The following is a 14,294-nucleotide window of genomic DNA, read 5'->3' on the forward strand; positions in this document are numbered from 1 at the left end:
ATAACAATGTCATATTTGAGTTTCATCCTTATCATTGTTTTGTCAAATATCAGGATTCTAAACAAGGTCTCCTTGAAGGCACTGTTGGAGCTGATGGCCTTTATCAGTTCAAGCCTTTCAAGTTTCTCACCAACAGTGGTGCTGCCTCAAACTCAGATTCAAGCTCAATGTCTAGTTCCAGTCAATTTTCTGTTTTCAATAATCCTGTCAATTGTAATAACATTGTTTCTGTTATGCAAAATGACAATGTATTTCAAATGTGGCACCTTCGGCTGGGCCATGCCCACACCAGTGCTGTTAAGAACATTCTAAATCTGTGTAATATACCTTTTTCTAACAAAACTGCAACTCTTCCTTGCACTTTCTGTTGTATGGGCAAATCTCATAGACTGCACTCTCCTTTATCCAATACTATTTACACTAAACCGTTTGAAGTCATTCACTGTGACTTATGGGGGCCAGCTCCCTTTGTATCCTACTATGGCTACAGTTACTATATCACCTTTGTGGATACTTATACCAAGTTTACTTGGATATACTTCCTAAAAGCCAAAAGTGATGCACTTAAAGCCTTTACTCAATTTAAAGCACTTATCCAAAACCAATTTCAAGCATCCATTAAGGCCATACAATCTGATTGGGGAGGTGAATTCAGAGCCTTCACAGCCCTGCTCAATGAGTTAGGTATCCAACACAGACTTACCTGTCCACATACCTCTCATCAAAATGGGACTGTTGAAAGGAAGCACAGACACATTGTTGAAATGGGACTTACACTACTCTCACATGCAGCTTTACCTCTAAAATTTTGGGATCACAGTTTCACTCAAGTTGTATATCTCATTAACAGGTTACCCTCCAGTGCTATCCCACTGTTTCAGTCACCTTACCATGCATTGCATCAATCTCAACCTGATTATTCTCAGATCAAAGTGTTTGGCTGTCTCTGTTTTCCTCACTTGAGACCCTATAACAACCACAAACTTCAATATAGGTCCAGTCCATGTGTCTATCTAGGAGTATCACCTCAACATAAAGGTCACAAGTGCCTTGATGCAACTGGTCGAATTTACATCTCCAAGGATGTGATATTTCATGAGTCTCAATTTCCCTACTTGTCTCTATTTGCTTCATCATCCAGTAATTCACACATGTCTCACACTTACCCTGCACAAATTCCGTTTCCCTCAGTAAACACAAACACAAATCTGCACCCTGAGACATCATCAGCTCCTGACACTGATCCACCTGATCCAGTCTCACCATTACCAGGATCAGTGTCACCATCATCTTCCACACCTCTAACTATATCTCAAATCAACTCCCTCATATCTCAACCAATATCTACTACTTCACCAAGTGTCCCTACACCTCCTGCAGATCCTGTGCCAGCAATCAGACCTGCTTCTCAAAACATATCTCACCACAATGCTCACCCCATGATCACTAGGGCCAAAACTGGTAATCTCAAGCCTAAAGTATTTGTGGCTGCTCTTGAACCCAAATCTGTCAAAAGTGCTCTCAATGATCCTGCCTGGCTGCAAGCTATGCAGGCAGAATATAAAGCTCTCATGGACAACCAAACCTGGACACTGGTGCCTCTTCCACAACATAGGAAAGCAATTGGATGTAAATGGATATTTCGGGTAAAAGAAAATCCTGATGGTACTGTTAACAAGTTCAAAGCCCGACTTGTAGCTAAGGGCTTCCTGCAAACTGCTGGCTTTGATTTCACAGAAACTTTCTCCCCTGTCATCAAGCCCATCACCATCAGAATTATTCTAACTCTGGCTATTACCTTCAAGTGGTCTGTGCAACAGATTGATGTGAATAATGCCTTCCTCAATGGCATACTACAAGAGGAAGTATATATGGCCCAACCTGCTGGCTTTGAGGCTTCAGACAAGTCCCTAGTCTGCAAACTTCACAAGTCTTTATATGGCCTAAAACAGGCTCCTCGAGCCTGGTATGACAGATTGACACAAGCCTTACTGCAACTGGGATTTGTCAAGAGCAAATGTGATCCATCTCTGCTTATTCACACTCAAAATGGTGCATGTACTTATGTACTGATTTATGTTGATGACATTCTAATCACAGGCTCAGCACCACACCTCATTAGTGATCTCATTCACAAGCTAAATATGAAGTTTGCATTAAAGCAACTGGGCCAGATTGACTACTTCTTAGGCATTGAGGTTCATCACTTACCCTCAGGAGCTCTTCTACTTAATCAAACTAAGTACATCAGAGACTTGTTATGCAAGGCACATATGGAAGACTCTGCACCAATTGGCTCACCCATGGTAAGCAGCTGCAGACTTAGCAAATACGGCTCAGACACCATGACTGATCCCACTCTCTACAGATCCATTGTTGGAGCTCTCCAATATGCTACATTGACAAGGCCTGACATTGCTTTCAGTGTTAACAAAGTGTGTCAATTCATGGCACATCCTCTGGAGTCTCATTGGAAAGCTGTCAAAAGAATACTTAGGTACCTCAATGGCACCCTCAGTCATGGCCTACTGCTCACTCCATCACCCACCAGTCCTCCATTCTCTTTAAGAGCTTACAGTGATGCAGATTGGGCCACTGATCAAGATGACAGACGTTCAACATCTGGTTCATGTATCTATTTTGGCCCTAATCTCATCTCATGGGGATCAAAGAAACAACAACTAGTAGCTAGATCAAGCACTGAGGCTGAGTATCGCAGCATGGCAAACACCACTGCAGATTTACTCTGGATTCAGTCCCTTCTCCGTGAACTCCAAGTGCCATTTCTTACTCCTACCTTACTGTGTGATAACCTCAGTGCAGTTTCCCTATCTCACAATCCCATCTTACACTCCAAAACCAAGCACATTGAGCTTGATATTCATTTTGTACGAGAAAAAGTGCTCTCCAAACAACTCAATATACTACATGTGTCTGCCCAAGATCAACTGGCTGATCCTCTAACTAAGCCTCTGTCACCTTCTCAGCATACTGCAATTCGTACCAAACTCAAGGTGTTTCCTTTGGCATGAATCTCCTTGAGTTTGTGGGGGGAATAATAGAGTATACCAAAAGTATAGTGATAGTATAGTCATGTATATGAATACTTGTATGAATACCTTGTACAATGTAGGTATAGTAGTATATGCTGAGCTGTCATGCTGTTAGGCTTAGCTGTGGCAGTTACATTGCAGTTAGGAATCAAGGCTATATATAAGAGCCTTCCATCACAAGATTGAGCAGCTTGTATAATTCATTCTATGAAATGAAAGTAAAGGAAAACAGAATTTCAACACCATGGAAGAAGCCTACAAATTGGTTGAAGAAATGATAAAACTAAAGCAAACCATCCACCGGAGAGCAATTATCAAAGTGTCTCACTTTAGATTTAGCATTTGTGATAGTTTCAGATATCTTGGTAGACTCATCCTGTGCTCTGGCCAGTGATTCCTTGCACGCAGTCTCCTTTTTTCCAATGTCTTCTTTTCTGCTTCACATCGTTCCAATTCTCTCTTGATACTTTCAACGATCTTTTTGCTTTTAGTAATGGTCATTCCTTGTTCTCTCTAATTCAAAGTTCAAATACCAGCTCCAAAACAATGTGTAAATTACAAGAGAAAGAGAAGAATAAGACATTAAATCATGTGATTATTTTTCAAACACTACAAGCTGCTTTAAGGTTTAACAGTGGTCCTAGTCCATATGAATAGTTCCTTACTATTATGGAAATTGTACAAATGCAGAGAAAATTGCTAGCACGAATTCCTCCAAAGTCTGCATAAAAGCTCCAACACCTGAGCAGAAAACTACTAGCAAATTTCATTTGACACTTCCTAAACCAAAGAACCAACATGGCTCGCCCATAATTTCATTTCAGACTAAAGCATATGATGCGCACACGCACCACTACATGCTAGTTAAGTACCATGAGCTTTCACACCATAAACCAAAATCCTCAAGCTTTCATAGATAAGTACCATAATGTTTAGGTCATTCAAGCTTTCAAATGTAATAATCCCGACTCACGTCAGCTGACAAATATTTCCAGCATACTTTGACAAAAAAAAACTCCATTTGATATCAGCCGAAAAATAGTCTTGGTTGATGTTGATTTTAAAACATCACCAATTATGGTCAGACAAAACAATCCTAGTTAAAATTATCAATATTTTGTATTTTTTAATTATTAAAAATTGAAAAATATTTTTTAATTAATATTTCAAAATTAGATTGTGTTTGTTTTCTATAAAGTTTAATATTAAAATTTCATCTATTTAAAATATAAAAATGAAATTTTGCATACGTAAAAAATTGAACTGCCTTATCTAAACAAATGATTTAAAATTCAAGAAATTTGAATTAATATATTCAAACAAAGCATCTGAAAAATAAAATAAATTAAAATCAAAAGAATTTAAATTATACGCATTTAAAATTCTCTAAAATTTTAAAATTTCTAATCCAAACAAAAGGTAACTTCACACACTAGAAATAATTTTATAAATTGAAACTATCTTCAAAATATTAAATTTCAGAAATGATTATTTTTTTTGAAAGAAAATAACTATCTATTTTTAAGCCTTAATTTATCCTTATATGACGGCAAATGTCCTTTTTATAAAAAATAAAAAATAAAAATCCTATATCTCATCTTATTGTTGCGTGCTTTACAAGCTAACAGAGAAACTATATATAAGCCTAACACAACATTGCCAACAAACACCAACGTTTGATTAAGAAAATAGAAGCCTTATTTTGCTCTGTGTTCTTTCTCTCAACAATCGTTCCAACAAATCAAGCTACGTTTCTACCACTCAGGTTTGTTTCTCCGAACGCGAAAATCTAATACTTCTTTTAGGGTTTGTGATGGATGATCTACGAGAATCTATGTTCTATCCGACTTCATTTATCTCAGTGAAGCTTAGGGTTCCTTTCAATTTATTTATTTCGGGGTTTTCATAAGGATCGGCAATACCCTAATTTGGGGTTTGGGCAGAGTCTCTATTGACGTTGCTGATCAGGGTTAAATTATTGGTCTTTGATCCAAGTCTTCAATGGGTTTTGATCTGGATGTTGTTGATCTTCCTCGATCAACATAGTTTTGTTGCCGTTCATCACTTGCTTTACGATTGTTATTTTGGGAATGGAAAATTTGGGAGCCAAAAGGTTTTGGGTTTTGGATGAAGAATTAAGTCTATGGCTGGGATTTAATCATTGAGTTAATGACTGAAAGCATGAGCCATGGAGAATTTTATTGATAGGATACAGTACCTGATCTGGGATGTCATTACAATGCCATGTTTGTTTCCTAGAATATCATGGATACAAAGTTTGCACGAAGGACTGAGCGCATTGGTAGTACAACATGCTCTTATTGGAGAGCTGGAAGATGTAACAGGAATCCTTGCAGATTTTTGCACATAGAGACACCATCTCTCCCTGCTGCTTGTGGTTATGGCAATACTGCATATAGCTACGGAAAAAAGCCCCATTCCTCCTCTGAGAATACCCCGAAATATGGTTCAAAGAAAGCATTGCTTGGAGATAATGGAGATAGAGGAGATGCAACAAGGGTTGCTAAGGCTTTCAAGAAATCATCACCAAGGATATGTAAATACTGGATCAACAACAATTGTGTACATGGTGAACAATGCCTGTATCTGCATTCATGGTTTCGTGGTGATGGGTTTTCCACAGTAACGAAACTTCATGAACATAAGAAGGTACTTGACTCTTGAACCTCCATTTAGTATTTAACACACCGAAATTATATTTAAAGTTCTTTCATAGTTCATTTTTAGCATAATGATTAAATCAAAATTGATATCTGACTTAATAATCGACTAATGTTTTAACAATTATTGATTACAGTCATAGAGTTTTATAATCTAACTATATGCTACAATAACGGAATAAGTTTTTTTTTTGAAAAAGCATTCTCTTCCCTTGTTTCCTAGGAAATGCTAGAATTTGTGAGCCTCTGCATCATGTTAATATTTTTGTTAGTAGTTAAATTAAAGCTTTTGACATCAGGTTATCACTGGCATCGCACTTCCTGTTGGATCCGACAAACTTTATTCTGGCAGCACTGATGGGACAGTTAGGATATGGGACTGCCATACTGGTCAATGTGCTAAAGTCATCAATCTTGGTGCTGAGGTTACCTCTTTGATCAGTGAGGGGTCATGGATTTTTGTTGGTCTGCAAAATGCTGTCAAGGTAAGCTCTTATCTGTCATTGTTTTGTTTTGATGTATGATAATGTCTAATCATAGGAGTAGTACATGCAAACTGATTATGTGGCTGTGGTTGTTGTGAAGGCTTGGAATATCCAGACCATGTCAGAGTTTACCCTTGATGGACCCAAAGACCGAGTCCTTGCCATGACTGTTGGCAACAATACACTCTTTGCTTGTGCAGAGGTAACTAACCATGTTATTAATATTGTCCAATGATATTCCCCTAACCGAATTCTTTTTTTCTGGGGTGAGTTAAAATTTGTTTTATTTAAAATTTCAGGATGGTGTCATTTTTGCTTGGAGAGGAAGCTCTAAAGCCGATTCTCCTTTTGAACTGGTTGCGTCACTCACTGGGCACACTAAAGCAGTGGTTTGTCTGGCGGTTGGATGCAAGATGCTGTACTCCGGGTCCATGGACCAAAGCATAAAGGTATGTCTGCTGTTGAGGATTCTATTTTTCTTTATTAACATGAGAATTTTTTCTGAGAAAAGGATATGTAATTTTCTTTGAACTGTCCTATAACGAACCGAACTTGTTATTTTGTCTTCTTCAGGTCTGGGACATGGATACATTACAGTGTACAATGACACTAAATGATCATACTGACATAGTCACATCCCTTATATGTTGGGATCAATATCTGTTGTCAAGTTCATCTGACCGCACAATTAAGGTCTGGGCTTGCATTGAAGCAGGATCTTTGGAAGTGATATATACACACACCGAAGAAAATGTAAGCGTCGACTTAATCTTATGTGTTGAAATATCATTTGGTTTTATTTTCATGTGTAAGAAGTCAAGCTGATGTTTCTTATAATGCTGACAAGTTGGTCAATCTCCTAAGTTGATGATTTTTTTATATTACAGGGTGTTGTTTCACTTTTTGGGATGCCTGATGCAGAGGGAAAGCCAATATTATTTTCCTCGTGCAGAGACAATTCAGTTCACATGTATGAATTGCCATCGTAAGTAAGTCTAAATTATTCACGTTTCTTTTTGTTACTGTACCTCCGTCATGGTAATATTTCTTATTTTTTTGTTGAATCCTCTGATGATGTTTTTTCAACAGATTTTCAGAGAGGGGACGTTTATTTGCCAAGAAAGATGTGGCATTAATTGAGTTAGGTCCTGGTGGCCTCTTCTTCACTGGAGATGAGAGTGGTTTGCTGATGGTGTGGAAATGGTTGGAGGTACCCATGGTGGCATCCTCTTGACATGTGTTTCCTTTCAACATTGGAGTTGTATTATCCCATCTATTTCCTCTTGAAGTAGATGGCGATAAGGATGAATTTATTTGTCTGAGCAGTAAATTCACTATAAAAACAATTGTATAGAAATTGACAATTTTATAGAAATACCAATTTCATTCTTTTATATTCTTCCCAGCAGATGTAATGTTCTCCTGCTTTGATAAATATATTACTATTGTAAGTAACATGGTTTGTAATGAAGTCCGTTTTCAAATTCTTTCCATCATTATCAAAGAATACATTTTTGGAATCCAAATATAAGTTCGACCCAAAATATAGTTTTTCTTACTTGTTAAAAATTGTTATTGTAATTCAATTATTTTGGCATTACTGTTATTGTAATTCAAATATAGTTTTATTTCCCTGAGCCTTCATCATAATCTCCATCTGTCTAGACAACATCTTCATCTTTTGTTCAAGAGAAGAACCAGATGAATTAACTTCCACCTACCTGATGAGCCCTAGAGGATCTCCTGTCACCCATGCCATTGTAAGCATTAGAGGCCTATAGTTGTGGAAAGAAAACAGGAAGGGGAAATTCAGACTCCATATTTTGTTGACTCCGCAACAGTGATTTTTTCTTTTTTCAGTTACAGTGTAGACTGTTTCTAGTAATTCTGTCCGGGTGTTAATGATTGAAATGAATTTGTATTAACATAGCAGGATCTTGTGATATTCTTTGAACCATTGTACCTTGTGGCCCAGTTTCTTTGGAAAGTTACCATGTCATATTCATATTACTATGTCAAAATATTGTTTCACTCCTCAGAAGCTTAGACGAGGGAGCAAGTAGAGAAACAGCCGTGTAGAGCTGCCTAGCTCAGTTTAAGTTCAGAAAATTATTTTAAACATTCTATATGTTTCTTGTTATTATCCCGTGAATATAAAAATTAAACCAAGAAAAATATTGCACTGCAAATAAGCATGTCTTCATATTTTACTATACACTTTTGGAAGCTTCAAGTTCTCAATTTTGTTTGTTGGGTTATAGAAAGCTTTGGAAAGCTTGATTTTTCTTCTTATTATTCCGAGAATATGAAAGCAATGGAGGAAAGATATTGCATAGCTAAAAACGTATGTCGTCCTAAGTATACTATACACGTTGAAAGCTGCTGGTGCTTGAAGTTTTTGTAACGTACAAACTTTACACTGTCATATTCGAGTGAACTTCATTTTAGTTCTCACATATATTTTTATAGAAACATCATGCGTACGTGGTATTAGTATTTTCTAATAGACGATTATCACATCATCCGTTAATAATGACAAGGACCAAAGTCGTAAAATAATAAATAGTGACAACAACGATAATAAAATAATTTATCAAAATTAAAATTATAATGTAACTACATAAGTTAAATATGAATAAAATTATAATAACATTCTTAAGATTTGTCAAATTACATAAATATTTTTGTTTTTTTCTTGTAACTCTGGGACAAATCTCTTCTTATTGTTTGAAAAAATATTACACGGATTCTTCATTCTACTTAACACACCCTCCTTTGAATCAAGGCTAAAATGCATTTTTTGGTCATTCCATTTTATTAAATATGGGATTTTATTTCCCTTATTTAATCAGACATTTAAATATTTTAACCTTTTGTGATATTTTTTAGTGTATTTGGTGCACTATTCTGATCCCGTTTTAAATTTAGACTCCCCAAGCACTATAATTATAGAATTTAAGAAATAAATATATTTGAAACGAAATTATAAGCAACTTTCATGGAAGAAAATAACATGAATTATAAATTCAATAGTGTGTTTGCATGGAGCAATTCAACAGGAGAATTCATTTTTTCAAAGAATTTTAAAGGATTCATGATAAAATGTCTTGTTTGGATAGAATATTTGAAATGAGATTTAATTTTAGGTATGAATCAATTTGATTGACTAAAACAGTGAGATTTTAAATTCTCTAAAAAATTATAGAATTTGAAATTCTTTTTTCGGAGATGCTCACTCTAACTCACGACGTTCTTGCTCGCGCCTGATTCTCGCTCAACAATCGCAACTACAGGTGACCAAATTTTTTACGGTCGACAACAACATAAGTTGTTTTTCACTGACGTTGGCCGAGGATTTTTCGGTCAGAATTTTTTTGTATCATGTCAACCTAAGTTATTTTTTGCCGATATCGACTAAGATTTTTTTTAGATGATGTTGGTTAGGGTTATTTTCTCACTGACGTCATTCATGGGAATTTTTTGCTGACGTCGGCCAAGGATTTTTTTGGCCGTTGTCATCTAGGTTTTTTCAGTTGATGTCGACAAATGCTTTTTTACCCGATGTTGACTAGATTTTTTCTACTGACATCGGTCATGGCTAACTTTTCAGCCAACGTCAACTAGGTTTTCCAGCCAACATTAGCCAAAGTTATTTTTTAGCCAATATCGGGCATGATTATTTTTCAGCCGATGTTAGCTAGGGTGTTGTCATACACTAGTTTCGTCTGGGGAGCATTTTTTGTCGGCATGTGACATCTGTTTGACCACTTCAAAATGTTTAATACCCATTGCCATGAGATCCGTAAAGTTTCGGGACCTTTCGGAAAGAAAACAACCAAAAACACAAAAGTGGGGGGTGAACTTATCAAACATAGGGGTGCACTCAGGAAACTTCATCCAGAACATTCTAGAACGGGGGTGAACTTATAAATTATGGGGTGCATTCAGAAATCTTTCTCAAGAAGCCTCTTTGCGGCAACCACCTCCATTTATTTAAACAATGGCGTTTGGGGCATTTGGGGCATCCGTAATGCTTCCGTAAAATTTCCAAAAACCTTGGGTTAACATATTTCACTTAATATTGGTGAAAGGGAAGAGAAAAAAGGGGAAAATCAAGTCCAAAATGCTTCTGTAAGGCTTCCATAACTTTTCTGTAAAGTACGAAAAGGGGGGTGAACTTAGTAATTGAGTGCGCTCAGAAATCTTCCTCAAGAAGCCTCTGGGCGGCAAACACCTCCCCATTTCTCCTATAAATAGGGGGAGGAGGTTGAGTTTCAAGGGTCCCTGACCTCTATGCTAAGCATTTCAGCTATTTTGGGTGAAAAAAAATGTGTTTCCATGAAGAAAATCCAAATCGAGGTGCTTCCGTAACACTTCCGAGACGTTTTCGTGAGCAAATCCGTGAAGATTTTCCGTCGTTCTTCACCGTTCTTCATTCGTTCTTCGGTATTCAACTAATAAGTGTTCGAATCTGAGACTTTCAATTCATTTCTTATTTTGTTTGCTTTCATCTTCATCTCGTTCACTTTCGATTTTCTTTTTTTCCGTTTTTAACGAGCTTTAACCGATCGTTTAAGCCGTTATCTCGCCTAATAAAATGAATTTCAATCGATCATTTGTGTTGTAATCTCGTTTAATCACTGTTAAAATAAAATCCAACCGATCGTTCATGTTGTAACCTCGGTTAAATAAAAAAATGCAAAATAATAATAAAATAATCAAAATATCTTGAAAAAAATATAATAAAATAATCAAAATATCTTGAAAAAAATAATAATAAAATAATCAAAATATCTTTGAATAAAGTAATCAAAAAAATCAATCGGATATTTTTCTTTGGAAGTTTCCTAGAATGAATTGACTAATAACCAAAGTGAAACTAAGGCTAAAATCAACTCACAAATCAAGTTTTGTCCGCAAAAGTCACTTAAAACCGTTTTAAGGTCCAACGCCTTAAACGGTTCTCTTTGCTTTTATCGGTTAACATGGACCGTTCAAAAGTATAAAATCAACCCATAACATTACCGCTTTTGCAAGAACTACATAGGTCTGAGTTCCCCATCGCAATTGAGGATACGTAGGAGCGAAAGCCCCGCTTTTGTCGACCATCCCAAGAGATCGTTAATGGTCCAACGCCTTAACGTTTCTCTCCTTTCAAAAAAACAAGAGATCGTTAATGTTGGATCGAGTGGCCTCAGAATAATTAAGAAGGGGGAGTTGAATTAATGATTAATGTGTCTTGACTAATTAAAATTTATCCTTCTTAATATTACTAGATTCAATTAGGCTTTACTACTAAGTTATGATAAAGTAAAGAACAGAAACAATAACTTAGACAAAAGTAAAGCGGAAATAAAAAGTACACAACGGAAATTAAAGAGAGTAGGGAAGAAGAAACCAAACACAAGATTTATACTGGTTCGACAACAACCCGTGCCTACGTCCAGTCCCCAAGCAACCACTGATTCTTGAGATTTCTAATAACCTTGTAAAATCCTTTACAAGCAAAGATCCACAAGGGATGTACCGTCCATTGTTCTCTTTGAACAACCAAGTGGATGTACGCTCCACTTGAACTGATCCACAAGAGATGTACCCTCTCTTGTTCTCAGTATCACAACCCAAGTAGATGTACGCTCTACTTGTACCACAAAGGATGTACGCTCCAATGTGTTAAGACAAAGAATTCTTAGGCGGTTAGTCCCTTGAATCTTTGTAAAGGGAAACAAAAGATATCTCAGGCGGTTAGTCCTTTGAAATCTTTTGTTTAAAGGGAAAGGGAAGAATCAAAAGAATTCTCAAGCGGCTACTCCTTTGAATCTTTTGTCAAGAGGGAGAAGGAAGAATCAAAAGAATTCTCTGGCGGTTAGTCCTTTGAATCTTTTGGCAAGAGGGAGAAGGAAGAAAAGATAGCACACTTTTGTTTTCTACAGAATTTCCACTTGCAGATAAAAAAAAGTTTTGAAACAAAGTTTAGAAAGCTTTTTGGCAAAGAAAAAGCAATGGCAATGGTTAGAGAAAGATTGTGAAAAAGAATTGCTTGGAAGAATATCATGCATATGTTAAACGTTTGCCAAAGTCATGCTTTTATAGACTCTTCATGTCTGGTCAAAGAAACCATTGGAAGAGTTGTGACTTTAGAGAAAACCATGTTAAGAGTTATAACTCTTAACTTTTTCTTCAAAACTGTTCACTGGTAATCGATTACCACAAAGGTGTAATTGATGACACAATGTGTTTTATGAAAAGTTGTGACTCTTCACAATTGGATTTGAATTCCAACGTTCAGATTCACTTGTAATCGATTACTAATATAGTGTAATCGATTACACTATTTGAAAATCATTTTGGAACGTTATAAATCATTTGAAAACCAAACTGGTCACTGGTAATCGATTACCAGAGAGTAATCACTTTGGTAACTTAGAAAATTTGAGAAAATACTTTTGTAAAACAAAATTGTGCTATTTGGTTTTTGAAAAAATCTTTTAATAGTTATTCTATGTGAAGTCTTGACATTTTGCTTCTTGATTTCTTTTCTTGAATCTTGAATCTTGGATTGGTTTCTTGATGCTTGATCTTGAAGTCTTGAATCAATCACTTGGGCTTTTGGCATCATCAAAATTGCTTGGTTCATCATCATGAAACTTGCTTCTACAATCTCTCCCTTTTTGATGATGACAAACCTGAAATCAAGAAACACATGCAAGCTCTATCTTCTAATCGATCACTCACATAATTCTCCCCCTTTGTTTTTGAGTTTAAGCTTTACTTGAAATTAAGTTGTTTGATTATATGAGTTCTTGATTTAATCCCAACTTTCTCTTCGCCTTTGGCATCAACAAAAAGCCAAAGTGCGTATAGAGACATAAAATCATACATTCATCCATAATCATCCAAGCAAGGAAGACAATAATGCATACATAAACTAAGCAAGTATGATAATAATTCATTCATAAACTATAATGTCAGATAATTTAGAGAGTCATCCAAGATAACTTAATTAAAACAACTAAATTAGAAAGTAACATACTAATAAGTGTTTCAAAACATAGCCAAATACACGGCTAGAAATCAAAATACTAATAATAATAGTAATGTCTAAACTGATGGTGGTGGTGGAGGTAAATCAAGGCAGTCACGAATGATGGTGACATCTTCTTCAACCTTTGCAATCCTTGAGTTCATCTCCTCGAATCGTGTGTCCACTTGACGTTCCAAGGAGTCAAACCTCTCACCAACATAGGTTTGAAGTCCATCAAACCTGTCCAAAATACTCTGAAGGAGAGAAGAGTCTCCTTCAACCGGTAAGTGTCTTTCATCATCATTTGGTTGAGCACCATTTTTTACCAAAGAGCCATCACGCTCTTTGCGGTAACCAAAGGAGGAAACCACAACAGCACCGATCAAGAAAGATCTCTTGATTGGAACATAAGGTTCAGAATCAATAGGGGTGTTAAAATGTTGAAGGAACAAAGTAACTAAGTGAGGATAGGGCAAAGGAGCATTTAATCGCAATGCCTTATGCATGCGATACCAGACTAGATGTGCCCAATCAATTTGTCAGCCGGTATGAAAGGCCCACATTACTATTAAATCTTCTTCAGAAACATGTGCAAGGTTTGAAGATCTGGGGAGTAAGATACAGACAATTAGATAATGGAGGATGCAGCTTTCAGGAACCAATGAACCGGCAAACAGCCTTCCGATCATATCCGCTTGGTTGGTGCAAACCAACCGACGGGCATCATGCACAAAAAATCAAACTTCCAATCATCATCCAGTGCACCTTCAAATGGTACACCGTCACTAGACAATTAGGTCAAATCATAAAAGAGGGATTGGTCAATGACCATCTTTATCCCATAGACCTTAGAAATCAAGGTACTTTCTTGAATTTCATGGTTAGAATAAAAGGCTTTTACCAATTCAGAATACACAGGCATTTGAAAGGGAATGAGATTTGAGTTATGAAATGCTTGAATGCATTTGAAACTCTCATCAGAAAGGAAATCCATATCTATGAACTTAGGGTCAATGATAGAACGAGAGGAGAAGAGGTTAGTGTATCGTGT

The 14,294-nt window shown here is 36.4% G+C and overlaps 1 protein-coding gene across 2 annotated transcripts; it reads left to right on the top strand.

Annotated features, from left to right (window-relative positions):
* The first annotated feature begins 4,727 nt into the window (after nucleotides 1-4,727).
* On the top strand, nucleotides 4,728-7,739 carry LOC114388419 (zinc finger CCCH domain-containing protein 48-like). 2 transcript variants are annotated; one of them, XM_028348904.1, is made up of 8 exons: nucleotides 4,728-4,818; nucleotides 5,313-5,723; nucleotides 6,034-6,219; nucleotides 6,320-6,421; nucleotides 6,519-6,668; nucleotides 6,793-6,972; nucleotides 7,107-7,204; nucleotides 7,309-7,739. In XM_028348904.1, the coding sequence occupies exons 2-8, from the start codon at nucleotides 5,319-5,321 to the stop codon at nucleotides 7,451-7,453; spliced, it is 1,266 nt and encodes a 421-aa protein (XP_028204705.1). In that variant the 5' UTR covers nucleotides 4,728-4,818; nucleotides 5,313-5,318; the 3' UTR covers nucleotides 7,454-7,739. The 2 variants fall into 2 exon arrangements, with proteins under 2 accessions (XP_028204705.1, XP_028204704.1); XM_028348903.1 differs by having other exon boundaries at nucleotides 4,728-5,723.
* The last annotated feature ends 6,555 nt before the right edge of the window (nucleotides 7,740-14,294 follow it).

The sequence above is a fragment of the Glycine soja genome, chromosome 15, assembly GCF_004193775.1.
Source record: "Glycine soja cultivar W05 chromosome 15, ASM419377v2, whole genome shotgun sequence".
In the NCBI taxonomy this organism is placed as follows: Eukaryota; Viridiplantae; Streptophyta; class Magnoliopsida; order Fabales; family Fabaceae; genus Glycine; species Glycine soja.

Excerpts from the sequence above, each read along its gene's own strand:
- LOC114388419 (XM_028348903.1), top strand. The coding sequence starts at position 5,319 with ATGGATACAAAGTTTGCACGAAGGACTGAGCGCATTGGTAGTACAACA. Across the intron at positions 6,220-6,319 it reads GTCTGCAAAATGCTGTCAAG|GCTTGGAATATCCAGACCAT; the intron begins GTAAGCTCTTAT and ends GTTGTTGTGAAG. Across the intron at positions 6,669-6,792 it reads CCATGGACCAAAGCATAAAG|GTCTGGGACATGGATACATT; the intron begins GTATGTCTGCTG and ends TGTCTTCTTCAG.